The sequence below is a fragment of the Vulpes vulpes genome, unplaced genomic scaffold (assembly GCF_048418805.1).
Source record: "Vulpes vulpes isolate BD-2025 unplaced genomic scaffold, VulVul3 u000000657, whole genome shotgun sequence".
Classification (NCBI taxonomy): Eukaryota; Metazoa; Chordata; class Mammalia; order Carnivora; family Canidae; genus Vulpes; species Vulpes vulpes.
The window spans coordinates 389383-402999 of NW_027325810.1; the positions used below are offsets into that span (position 1 = coordinate 389383).

Consider the following 13617-nt stretch of genomic DNA (forward strand, 5'->3'; position numbering starts at 1 on the left):
ATTTCCAGTGCCGCTCTTCCCTCTCCGGAGGGGACCTTCCTGGGACCTCCCCCCCACCCCTGCAGGTGGCCCTTCCTGCACTCACACTGCACTGCAGGTGGGTCAGCCCTGCCCTCCCACATCTTACAGAAACCCTCCTCCCACCCCAGAAGCAGGCAGGTATAACATCTTTCTTTTACTTTCATTTCACATTTTCCCATCTTCTTACAAAAGGAACTTTTTGTCATTTCAATGGCAGTTTGCAAATGAGTCTGTTGTGCCAGGAGGTTGGGTCCCCGCACCCCGAGGTGCTCCTTCCTCCCTGGGCTCCCTCACAGCATCCTCTTGTGCCCCCTCTGGCATCCCCGCTGCCTTTCCTGTCTCCCCAAGGATGGCCCCTGCTTAGCCCCAAAGCACACGGTCTGGTCCTTCGGGTTCTGTGGTTTCCCTGATGCTGCACTCCTGCCCTTCCTCCCCGAGCGCTTTCTCTTTGATTCTTTCCCAAATAATGAATCCCTCCTTCCTGCTGCCCTTCTCTCTGACCCTCAACCCGGTGAACGGTGAACGGGGGCGGGAGGGGGGGGGATAGAAGAACTTGGGGGTCGAGGAGGACCTTAGCAAGCAGCCAGTTAAACTTCCTCATTCTGTATATGGAGCAACTGGCTCTGCAGAAGCTCTTCCTGTTAATGATAATAAAGCTCGTCTAGACCTACTTTATATTTCCAAAAGGATCATTTATATATTGTAGCCTGCTGGCAAATTCTCCCACGAGGCAGGACAGGGTGAGGTGCCCGAGATGACATAACTAGCCCCCGAAATGCTCTATTTCAAAACTTTTGGAGTTTCCTTTCCCTTTGGTTTAGATTGTGTACATTTAAATTCTTTCTAACGCTGGGACAGATCGTCCTTACTGATTTCTGTTTCTCGATTCACTTACTTTAGTCTTAAAATCTTCACTTTGGGAGACTCAGCCTGAAGTTCATAGAAGAGAAAGGTAACATGGAGCTATTACAAATAATTTTTTTTAATCTGAAAAATGACAACAAAGAGAAGACATAACGAATACCCATATACCTACCTCTCGGGGAAAATAACTTTTAACCCTACATCAGTCTGGTGTGAATCTTGCTATCATGTTTTTTCTGTGTTATAGGACATTTGTATTTATGATTTTCCTGTGCTACACTGTGTGTATGTGGGTGTGCATGTGTATTTTTTTTTTGACAAAATGGAGTCACCTTGTATGTACTATTTTGGAATAAGTAATTTTTAATTTTAATGTCCATTCAACATTTCCCCATGTCATTATAAACCAATAACATCATCTTCAAGTCTATATAATATTTTATTTTATGGGCATCCCATACTTCATTCAACTGATTCCATGTCGTTGGACATTTAGTAGTTTACATTTTTAAAACAATAGTACTGCAGTGAATATCCTTATAAATAAACTTAACACACTAACCTTATTATCTCCTTAACTAAAACACTAGAAGTTTTCGTTGGTCGAAAGAGCACGGATGGGTTTACAGTTTTTGATATGTGAGGTCTGGTTTAGAGTCGGAGATATACGCAGAGGATGATGGGTCCGTAATATTTGGGAGCTAAGATATTATTACTCCAGAAGAAGTCGACCACACAGCCTGTTGCCTTGTCAACCCTTGAGTAATAGTTACAGTGGCTTCTGTCTTTGTACCTCCCACTCTGTATTATCAGTGGGACTTCTCAGGGGCTCTTCTGTAGCCTAACAGTGGAATTCTCAAACACTCTACCCAGGGGCATGCAAAACCATCTGTGTTTAATTAAAACTGCCTAGAATATGTCTTTTGCCAAATCAATTTTTCTTAATCCGTTAAATAAATGCATTGCTGGAGGCCGATGTTCTTTTTTTTTTTTTTTTTAAGATTTTATTTATTCATGAGAGACACAGAGAAAGAGAGAGGCAGAGACACAGGCAGAGGGAGAAGCAGGCTCCAGGCAGGGATCCCGACGTGGAACTCGATCCCGGGACCCTGGGGTCATGCATGCCCTGAGCTGAAGGCAGACTCTCAACCACTGAGCCCCCCAGGCGTCCTGAGGCCCATGTTCATGATATAGAACTGAATTGACAAATTTAGACCCATGGCGCCTAAAATAAGATTACAGCACAGATTAAGCGGCTGAAAGACGTGTTGTGGATTAATCAGAAAAAAATTTAGAGTTGGAAATGGATTCAAGGCGGTTTATTGTCATCCTTTGATTTTATAAATGAGGAAATGAAGGCTGAGAAAGGCCTAGAGAATTACACGGCTGGTTTGTGTCTGGGCTGGAACTTGAACCCAGGTCTCGTGGTGCCCACCCAGAGACACCTTCCCCTGCACTGTGCCGCCTGCCTCTCTCCCGGGGCTGGGGGAGCGAAGGTCAAGCGGGCCACCCACCGCGCTGCAGTGAAGTCTGTGGGCTACCACTTTGTCCCACGTCTGGCATTGCAAACCCCCATCCAGTCACTCCATTTCCCCCCATTGAGCTGTACCAGGCCTCCGATGCCCCAGACGTCACCCCTAGGAGGAAGGGATTGTCATACGAGATGGAGCCTCTTTGCCTTCCTTGCCACGGCTGTCAAGGTGCAGCCGTCCATTCCTCCTCTCCCTCCGTGGGGAAGGGTGTGTGTGTGCACGTATGCGCGTGTACAAACGCACACACGCCATCGCCGCCGCTAACAGTTTGGGTAAAAGTTGACTTTCACAGGAAATACTATCCATAACTGGGAGCATCAGGAGTCCCTCAGCTCTTCCCCTTCATTAACTGATAAAGTGACAGCACAGGGGAACGCAGGGGCAGGATCCGTCCGGGAAGAATGTGTCCGTGTGTGGTGTAACGTCTGCGTAGTGTCACTCTGCTGGGCTCGGAGGAATAACTAACAGGTCTGCAAATGCAGGCCTGGGAAAATGAGCAAGTTGGAGTTCAGGGCAATCGTGGATGTGTGGGAAAAAAAAAAAAAAGAAAAAGAAACCTCATAGAATGTATTTTTAAAAACTTAATAGAATCTGGAAAAAGATTTTTTTTTATTTCATGCACTTTTCAAACACCGATCTAGAAGGTAAGTGTAATGAACCTCCGTGTGTATCCAATCCTGAAATTAAACAGTTATTGGAATTTTGGCCCATTTAACCGTCCCTTTCTATTTCTTCTTTTCTTTCCTTTGCTGAGACATTTTAGAGCAAACCCCGGATGCTATGTGATTTTATTCCTCATCCTTATGTTCGCACCTTTAAGAGTAGGAACATCTTGCGCTTGACAGGATGAGTGTTATTCTGTATGTTGGCAAATTGAACACCAATAAAAAATTTATTATTAAAAAAAAAAAAGAGTAGGAACATCTTGTTTCCTGACCACGCTGACTGATCACAGCTAGCAAACTCATTAATAATATATTGGCATCATCTCCCCTCTCCCTGTAGCCTAATTTCCTCTATTTTTTTTAATTACCTCTATTTTTAATGGAATCTTTTTATTAGGTTGCAGAATAAGAGAAACCTGTCATGGCTCGTATGCCAGGCCCAACCCGCCACAAGGACTGTTCGTCGTCCACACTCTTAGTAGGATCGTAAGGTCAAAAAATCACTATTCCTGAAGAGCAGGGGAAGGCTGCGGGAACAGGATGGGTGACCTTCGACCTGGCCACGGGGGCCAGTCCTGAGCATGGCCTTGGCTGGGGCGCTGCTGGGAAACACTGGGATCCTAGAACTCATCCGGGCTTGTAGAATATGAATCCGTCAGGCACTGGAAAGTGCTATTTATGTGTCAATGCCAGTGACTCAGCAGAACCTCTTCGCTAGAAAAAAAAAGACCAACAGTGACCATGGAAGGGTCCTCCTGGCCCTAGCACGGCCACGTGAGCAGCACGCAGGGCCTTCCGGGAGCTAAGGGGGGGCCCCAGTGCCACCCCGCGCCAAGGCCTTCCTGGCGCTGATGTGCGAAGAGGCCGTTGGCTTCCACCCACCCAGCCGCGCTGCCCCCCGAGGCCGTGTGCCCCCCGACTGCCCACTGCGCTCCGCCTCTTGCTGAGCAAGAGGCAGCCCCGCAGCCTCGAGTAGGAAGTACTCACAATTCTGCAAGCTTCTCGTTATTACACGGGGCTTCCTGTTATGCAAAGATAGGAGGAGGGGAGGGGCCCTCGGGTGGTGCAACGGTGGAGACAGACCCACAGAAGGCAACCGGGCTCTAAATTCCTACGAAACACAGAAGCTCCCAGATGTGGACGCCAGAGGGGCGGCCCTGGAAAGGCGCCCTGGCCTGACTCGGTTTGTAAGTGCAGGAGGCCTTGGAGGCCCAGAAACAGGAAGCCAGCGGCTCTCTCCCTCCCTTGCCCCGTCTCCGCCCCCGTCCCTCTCTGTCTCTCCCTCTCTGACACCCCCACCCGGTGCTTGTCTCACTCCCTCTCTCTCTCCCCTTTATATGGCCACTGAGACCACGTTCTAAACCTCTTCCTGCGAAAGACAGTGGCCTGGCCTAAGTGCCTTTCCAAAACACAATTTGCTCTTCTAGGGTTGAAGTGCTTACTTGTCAGACGATGACGGGCATTTCTACAAGCGCAGAACATGGGAAAGTTAGACCTGCTCAGCTCCTGGGAATGGGGGCAGGCGTTCGGAGAAAGACTTTTAGATATTTTCTTCGAGTTAAGTGATGTAAATGGGTCTCATGGCTGAGTGAGCGTCCCGGGAAGCCCGTGTGATTTGATTTCACAGGCACAGAGCCATCCCCCGCCCCTCGGTCTCTACGGCTTGCTGTTTTCTGCCGGTGGCAAAGTTTTTCATATAAAAAATTAGAAATCATGTAGGATTAAAAGGAAAATCCGGGAGAGTAATCACAGGATGAAGTTTTCCTAAGGTTTAAGGGCCGGGTTTTGAAGGTGAGAAGGTCCCCACGTCCCTGAACCAAAGGCACATGCTCAACCCCGGAGTGCTTTGACGTGGAGGGCAGCTTGCCTTGGAGAGGGACAAGAGAGGAGCAGAGAAGGGGAGCCTGGAGGTTCCGACGGCCAAGACCCAAGCGTCTGCAGGAGGGCCGCGTTCCCAGTGTCGGGAGCTGGGCAGGCGGCCTGCGGTGGGCGGGCGTGCAGGCTGTCGGGGGGCTGCGCACAGAGGGACGGGCCCTGCCGCCGTGCACGACTCCCCCGCAGCCCCGTCCTCAGCCTGGGTGGGCCGCCAGCCGCCAGCTGCACGCCGGGCCCGGGTCAGCTCCTCCCTGCCGCCCCACCGGGCTTTGGGCAGAACCCTTGGGTGTCCTCTGATGAGCTGGGGCCGACGCCGGCCAGACGAGGCAGGACCACCGGCTATGCCCATTTTCCTGCCAGGGTGTCAGCACAGCTTAGCGATGGGCACAAGGTTTCAGTTCCATCTTTTGTCATTGTCCTTCTGAGACCCGTTGAGGCTTGCAGAGCCTGTGGTGGGCGGGAAAAAGTAGCACAAGATGGTTTATGCGTGATATTGAGGCAAAATGGATAGAGGTTGAAGCAGCGTCTCCTGTGATGGGTTTGGAGAAGAGGCTCTTTGGTCCCTTGCCCAAGGAAGGGTGGCACCATCTCCCCTTCACCTCCCGCGTACTCCCTGACCCTGGCGATATTACACAGGGATTCCCAGTTTAGGGGCTTCTCGTTACCACTGGACTACACGCTGCTCCATGGGCATGACGCCCAGGTGTGTGTACGGGGCTTTGAGATCAGGTTTCCAGCAGGAAGACCGGGGCGTAGCCTTTCACCTCCGAGAGCTTCAGTTCCTTGCCTCTAAGACGGAGATGACCTTGTCTGTGAGACAGAGAGGGCGCGGCCCGTTAGCATGAAATGAACCTAGATTTAGAAGCGTTTGCACTGTGGCTGGCGCACGGAGCATATTCAGTAAGTATATCCCCACTGGTGCGCATCATTATTAGATCAGGGTTTACCATCGTCTATCGGCCACCCTGCTTGAGCGGGCGCGGGTGAGGCCGTCTAGAAGTCCCACGAATGGGTAACTTGGCCAACATTTGTTGCATGTGTACAACACCCGATAGGGACTTGCATCTCATTCTAAAATGCTTATTTTATTCACTTAGCAGATATTTGTTGGGAAACTTCAACTGGCCAGATGCTCTTCTAGGCGGTGAGTTTAGGTTCATGAAGAAACAAGATAGAACTCCCTGCCCCCCGGGACCCTGCGTTCTGATGGTTGAGCTTCCGTTCCATTTTCTTCATCTGCGCTACTCTTTACTCATTCTGATTTTACCAGAAAGAAAGCCTCGACTAGATGTTAATCTTCCCTCTGGCACTTCGTGATCCATGACCGATCATGAATCCCCGCCCCCATTCGGTACGTGGGGAGTGTGATGGGGCTGAGGTCGTCAAGGGATAGGGCTGGGATTGGGACAGCCGTTGGGAACAGCGGATGGTGGAATGCATTTTTGTATGCCGGGGTGCACAGTAAATATTTGAAACCCCACAAGACTCAAGTTCACTCATCTAAACAGTTTCCTCTATTTTTTAAACCCCACCTATTACCCAGCACTCTGCCCTGCACATAAGAAATGCCCAATTAACTTTTCTGATTGGTTGATAAAAGAGATAAGAGAGAGAGACTAGGTTTTTTTGTTTAAAAATTCACACTATGAATCTTTTATTTGAACATTATTCAACATTATTTTCTCTCCATTACGCTCTCTCTCTCTCTCTCTCAGGCACACATGCACACACACACCTCTCTCTCTCTTTTCTTTATTCCTCCCAGTTGACTTTTCTGAGCCGGACCTTATGAGGGTGCTCAGGATACTAAAATGAGTAAGACACGGTCCTTCGTGCTCTCAAGAACCTCTTTATGGCTCTAGCGACTTACCACCTGCAGACACGCAATAAGAGCACAAAGATGTTCGTCCCGGAGAACGTCCCGGGGCCTTCAGCCCACCTTTGTAGTCAAGTACACTTCCTGAGAGTGAACACCGAGATCAGAGACTCAAAAATGCCTTTAAAGCATGTCTTGGTTTTGCATGTCTTGCTTTACACCCTTGAGTAACCTCTTGCAGAACATGGGAGGCTGCAGGAGTGTGCACTGCACGGGGCCTTGGCAGAAAGGGTGAATAGGGCTGAAACCCCTGGGGCTCCTCTCACCACCGCTGTTATCCTGGTGTTTGGCTGCCTCCAGCCATCCAGAGGCAGAGGTTCTCCACTCAAAGAACCACGTGCTCCCAAGGACAGCTCCCGGCCCAGGGATGTGGAATGGGCCAGAACCGGCCCTGGGGCTCCGCTTGGCCCAGGATGACAGCCTCATCCCTCTGATTTTGCCCTTCTAGGCGGCAGCCCCTGCCTGCTCCAGCCCCAAACCCTTGGTGATAATGGATTTTCTTGCTACACTTCCTTTCCCCCATGTTTAGACCTGCTGCAAGCTCTCTCTGAAGTGCCAAGGAGAACAGTTAATGTCTTCATCTCCTATCTCAGTTTATCTCCATAGCCTCAAGTCAAAAATGCTTCCCCCTGTGCTGCTGTCCCGTGCGCCCAGGTTTTTCTTTGGTTTCTGCACATCTGTTGTGTTACTTTTCAGATCTGAGGTTTTCACGTCACTCCAATACCCTGGCTTTCCCTTGCACCTTTCGCTTTGATTTCTATCTTTCTTTCTTTCTTTCTTTTTTAAAAGATTTTATTTACTTACTCATGAGAGACACAGGCAGAGGGAGAAGTAGGCTCCCTGTGGGGAGCCTGATATGGGACTTGATCCCAGGACCCGGGGATCATGACCTGAACCAAAGGCACATGCTCAACCCCGGAGCCACCCAAGCATCCCTCTGATCTCTTTCTTAATTCCCAAGCCCCACTTGTCAACACCAGAGCTCTCGTGAAGTCTACAGCTCTTGGTCCAGCTTAACAACTAACGGGGTCCAGGACTGGATTCCCCTGCCTGTTCAAACCCACTTTGTCCTCTGACCTCCTCTCTGGCCCTTACAAACAAGTGTCCCGGATCCATGAGCTATTTGGGGACGGAGTTGTGTCTAGTTGATCTTATATCCTGACCCTTGACACGGGTCCTGCACACACTGTGTGCTCAGCCAAGGTAGAGCAAATGGACAGATGGAGGCTACCGTACCCGAGGTGGCCCCGGGCTCACACGTCTTTGCCTCCCTCTCCTCCCCTCGGGTGGTTCCCCTCACAACTGCCTCTCCTGTTCTGTCCTTCTCCACTCCACATCCCAACGAGGCCTCTGGATTGGCACCTGGAATGTTGCACAATGTCCAGCCAATCTTCTCTTTTTCCTTTTCTCCCTTCCTCTCCCTCCTTTCATCCCTTCTCTCTCTCTCATCTCTCCTGTCTTTTCTCTCATCAAACATAAAATTGAGTCCATTTTAGTAATAATAGCCTTCACCTGGGCCTGTCCAGTTATCATTATTCATTTGTGTAGACCAGCTGCCTGCAAAGCACATATCATTATCACAACTTTAGGGAGGAGGAAGCCAACCCTCGGAGATAGAACATGACTCACCCACGGCTACATATGTAGAAGCCTGTGCCTTCTCTTTCAGGCTTCTGGGGTTATAAGGATGAGCAAGGCCAAAGGCTGAGCCCCTTTTTCTTCTTAGAGCACATGTGGAGAGGGAAGACAGAGTAAGAGAAAGGACCAGGCAGGATGGGAAGTGCTTTGATGGTCATGTCCCCCGGTAGAGGGAACAGAGCCCAGGGTGGGCTCTGGCTTCGGGCAGTCCGGCTTCTCATGGGAGATATGGCTTGAAATGAGCCTTGAAGGATAAGCAAGGGCTTTCCAAGAGGTCAGATTGGAGGTGGGTGGGGATGGGTGGGGAGAACATTCCAGCAGAGACAATAGCGTGCTGCCCTGAGGAAGCAGTAGGCCTGGGGAGAAGGGGCGGGAAGCACTGAAGGGAACCCCTGGGAGGGAGTTTAGCCTGCATCTGTTAGTGATGAAGGTGCGGGAGGATCATGGGAGGTTTTAGGCAAGAGAGTAACCTGATCAGATTTGTGTTTTAGAAGGACCACGCCGTAGACCATGTCACCCACGGACCAGAGGTGACACTGGTAGGAGAAGAGATGCATCAGAGAACTACTGCGGGAATCCAGGGGGAGGCTAGAAGGGCCTACAAAAGCAGGGCGGTGGGTGTGTAGAGAGGACGGCTGAGTCTGAGAGAGCGTTGTTGATTGTGGTGACGGTGGAGGGGGGCGGCTTTCTGCTTTGGTGGGTTGGCTGGGAGGACATGGCTCACAGCACATCATGGAGACCAGTGGAGGTGAAGTGGGTTTGGGTGTGTTTGTGGGTGTAAGGCGAAGGGAACGGTGAGGTGGGCAGGGGAAGGTGGTACTTTCACTAACAGTATGGGGACCTAGAGATTCCATCCAAGTATTTATAGACAGTTGGACGGATGGGTCTGTAGCTTTGAAGAGGGTTTCTGCAGGTGAAGTGTATAATTCCTACTCCTTTTCTTTTCTTTTTTTTTTTTAAGATTTTATTTATTTATTCATGAGAGACACAAAGAGAAAGGCAGAGACACAGGCAGAGGGAGAAGCAGGCTCCCTGTGGGAACCCAATGCAGGACTCGATCCCAAGACTCTTGGGATCACAACCTGAGCTGAAGGCAGACGCTCAATCGCTGAGCCACCCAGGGGCCCCTCTACTCCTTTTCAAATCCATTTAAATATGGTTCCCAGACTAATGCACTGCTCGTATCAACATACTGAGAAAATACCCAGCTTTGGGTGAACTATTAGCATCTCACCCACATAAGTGGAGCCATCTAGAATAGAATCTAAACTGAAGCAGAACTGAGTGCAGATAAAAGAAATATCTCAAAAGTAGACCCTAGAAGATTTTGTGATGGATTATTTTGGGGGTTAGGGGTCAGAAGACGGGAAGAAGAAGAAAGGAAGTGATAATGCTTCCCAAGCTAACTTCTCTATTGATACTTCTGTCTAGAATTTTCCATTGCTCCAGCTTGGGGCAGAGAGTAGCTAACTTCTACTGCACAAACAGCATCCCCCGGGCATGTGGCACTTCTTCCATGTCTCTTCTTTTCTTTCTGGTGCCCTCCATACTGCAGACTAAAGCTCAGCCCACACAGTACTATTGTGGAACTCATCCGTATTTTCTCCTGGGCCTCCCTTGCCGAGGTATGTGAACTGGCTCCATATCACTTCTCGGATCGAGGCTGTGTTTCTCACTCGGCCCCCCGAAGCCACTTCTTCTCAGGGACCTCTAGCTTGATTTTCTACTGGATGACATACTGCCCCACCGTTTACCATCCATCTTTGTCTCATGCTTAGTGATGATAAGACTCAGATTCCAGGAAGTGCTGACCAGTACAAATTTCTGTGATGATGGAAATGTTCTCTATCTGCACCGTCCAGTACTGTGGCCATGAGCCACAAAGGGCTCCTGAGGACTTCAGATGCCGTTGGTGTGACTGAGGGACTACATTTGATATATTTTAATGCATCGACGTGGACATAGCCACTCACAGCAAGGGTTACCGCTTTGGACAGCACAAGGGCTAGGGCTTCTTCTTCCTCTCTCTACGAAAGTAAGGGGGGGTTCTCACTGTACCGAGGCCCTCACTTCCCACTTCCCCAGAGTGTTCTATAAATGCTTAGCAACTGCCTTCTGACTTCCTGCCTTGCCTGGTCTGCCTGCAGCCCCCTCTCCAGCCCACAGCCTGGCTCAGATCTCCTTCCCACAGGGCTGGGAGCATGCACTCAAGTGTGCAGTGACTGGCTCACAAGTGAAGCTTATCACAGTTATTATTTTCATTATGAGAAACAGCTCCATTAATAGTAACAGATCTCTTTGTTTACTTTATGTGGGAACAAGTCACACCCACAAAGAAGAGAGACTGTTCAAAGGAACTAATAAGGAAACTTAGCCAAAAACAAGTCACACTCAAAGCCCACCAGGCTTCCTCCCTGATTATTTGAATCGTCTCATGATAGGCCTGACTGATGAGCAGAGCTGAAGGCCAAGGTGGGAGATGCTTCTGATGTGGGACAGAAAGCTCCCCTGCTTAGTCACTGGCTCACTGGAGGCCCAGCTGTCACCTCTCCAGTGTTTGGGGCAGATTCTAGCAGCTTGGAGGCTTGTACTGAGCTATCCAGACACCAACTTGACCCAGTGTGTATAGTCAGACCTCCCACAGCGAGAATGAGAACAAATACTCAAGAAGCACTGGGCGGATGTATGCGTGAAAGGTATCATTTCTGGAATACAAAAGGTGGTTGCTCGAGGCCTTGACCGTACGCAGGCAGAGCAAGTGGTTGCCTACCAGTCACAAGGGCATCCAAGTGCCTCGTGGCCAGGCCTGAGAACATAAGATCTTCATCCCTCCTCTTGCCTTTGTCAGGCCATTCCACAATGCACAGATGTTCCTAGAGGAGATTTTGTTTTTGTCATCGGTTTCGTCACAGCAGAGCATAAACATTTCACCGAGTTAACCACAGAATAACATCCCGGCAAGCGAGTCCCATGCTGAGTTAATTCTCTTCAGTCTACAGTGTCCTTTTGGCTTCTGTTTTCCCCATCCGGCTTCTGCAGTGCTCTTGGAGACCTTTAGTTTCTCCCATCGTGGTTCTGACAATTTCTTTGGGTGTCTGGGGGGCTCGGGAGGCCTGAGTCTTCATAACCGTCGTGCAGCATCTGCTTGTTTCTCTCCTTTTCTGGGCTGGAGTCATTTGGTGGCATCACCCCAGAAGCCAAGTGAAGGTTCCTCGTTACGGCCCTGTTCAGAGGGTGGCCTTCCCTCCCAGGTCTGAGACCACGTTAGGTGAATGGTCACGCTGGCCTAGGCTATGCTGAAGCTATTGAGAGGAAAGAGAGCCCTTTTGAACTTGTCAGAATGCCCCAGTCCTCCAATTTCTCCAAAGATTGTGGGTGCAAACCATTCTTTTTCTTCTCTGTCTGCTATCTGCCCTCTTTCTAGGACAGTTAGGAGCTTTCACAAGTTATGGTCTCTGACCTAGAGAGACACAGAGCTGTACACAGTTCTTCAAATTCCTTCCTCCTGTTGTATCCCTGCCAAGACCCTCCTATCATCCCTGCAGATCATGTACACAGCCTCAGAGTACGTGACTAGCCTCAGAGTGGCTGTTCTTTGAGCTATAGGTGGAAAATCATGAAGACAGTAGTTAGCTGAGGAGCAAGATCTAAGATAAAATTCTTAACCAGGGTGCCAGGACACATGATATAGAGCATACCCTCTGCAGGCACGCTGCTATGTTGTCATCGAAATGTCAGATTCCTTTTTGCTATAACCGAGTTCATGCACTGTTATGATGACATCTACCCGACAGGAGGTTGAACCAGGTATTCCCGTCCCCCGGTGGACAACACAGTATGACCTCTCCAGTCCCTGATGGGAGCTGAGGGGTGACTACAGGCTACAAGATCCATGACAGGAACATAAGCTCCTGGTGAGCATCGAAGGGAGCAGAGTCCTCTTCAGACAGCAAGAAAGGACTCACGGGTAAAACACATAGATAGGGTGATAACTTTGAACGCAACTAGCCTGCGACGCCATGTAAAGTTCCGGTATTTGAAAGTATACCAGAAGCATAAATAAAGGGTGAAGACCATAGGCCTAGAAGAAGATAGAAAGAAAGGAATCAGAAGCGATGGGAAAAGGTGTCGCTTCAATGCATTAAAGATAAGAACAAAGGAAGAGAAGGGGCTTGACGATGGAGCAACATTTTGAAATGTAGAGGGAAATAGGAGGCGCTCCGAGATGGTCTCCAACCCTGTAGTGGGAAGCGACATCACCTGTCGATAAAATGAGCGAGTCACCTTCGCCTACCTTGGACCTGTTGTATGTGCCCACGTTTCATACGTTTATATACGCCAGCTTGTTTCATCTCCGCAATAATTCCACCGAGGAGGGAGTGTTATCACCCTGGTTTAACAAGCGGTGAAACTGGTGCTCAGAGAAGCTGTGTAATGAATGTACTCAAGGGCCTGAGAACCAGGAAGGGAAGGACTGGTCTCCGAGCGGCCGGAGAAACTGGTCAAAGTGAAGTTGGCTGCATTTGGCTGTGTCATGAATGTTCTGGGAACCCACAAAAGCTGAAGACAGGGCCTGTAAGCCGGAGACTTCTCCCAGCAGGGAGAAGAGGGCAGGCACTCGGTGGTGGTGGTGGTGGTGGAGGGGCAACAGCACAGGAGCGGGGTGCTGAGCTCCCACACGGTGGAACTGCCGCAGAACTGGCAGGTGGGTGCAGAGGGCCGTCCAGCGGGGCTCAGGCCTGCCCACCGGCTGCTGTGGGTGGAGGAAGGGAGACAGTTGTCCCAGCTGGGAGCTCCCCCTAGGTGGGGGGGACCTGTGGACCTGGCCGGGTCAGCAGGGCTCTAGTGCTCAACAGAAGCCAACTGGGAGGTGCAGCGCATGGAGGGTCTGGCTTCAAATTCCCCTCCTGTGTTTTGGGGGCAGGGTCATCTTCTGTTGGGGTCCTTGCGTGGTCAGTGCAGGGAAGGGCCCAGGGTGACCCCGACCTCAGCCCCAGGGGAAGGGGGGGCTGCGGGGAGGCCCCGGGAGGGGGGAGCACGGGGCAGCGTTCTGCACGGCTGGACCCCCGGGACCCCCGGGACCCCTGCAGCTGCCCGCACCCCGGCTCTGCGTCTTTCTCTCTCGGATACTGACGCCCCCGCAGGA

The 13617-nt window shown here is 50.5% G+C and overlaps 1 protein-coding gene across 3 annotated transcripts in view; it reads left to right on the plus strand.

The window, feature by feature from the left end:
- Window positions 1-13617, plus strand: part of ARHGAP25 (Rho GTPase activating protein 25) — an 89563-nt gene that overhangs the window by 28336 nt on the left and 47610 nt on the right. Inside the window, exon 1 of one of the 3 annotated variants that reach the window (XM_072746149.1) lies at window positions 4133-4269. The exons of 1 other annotated variant lie outside the window; for it this stretch is intronic. Coding sequence is in view for 1 of the 2 variants with exons in the window: in XM_072746148.1 (XP_072602249.1) it covers window positions 12780-13176 (397 nt within the window). In the remaining variant the exon portion in view is untranslated. Of the gene's footprint in view, window positions 1-4132; window positions 4270-9815; window positions 13177-13617 lie in introns of those variants that run through there. One more of the 3 variants, XM_072746148.1, reaches the window with a different exon arrangement.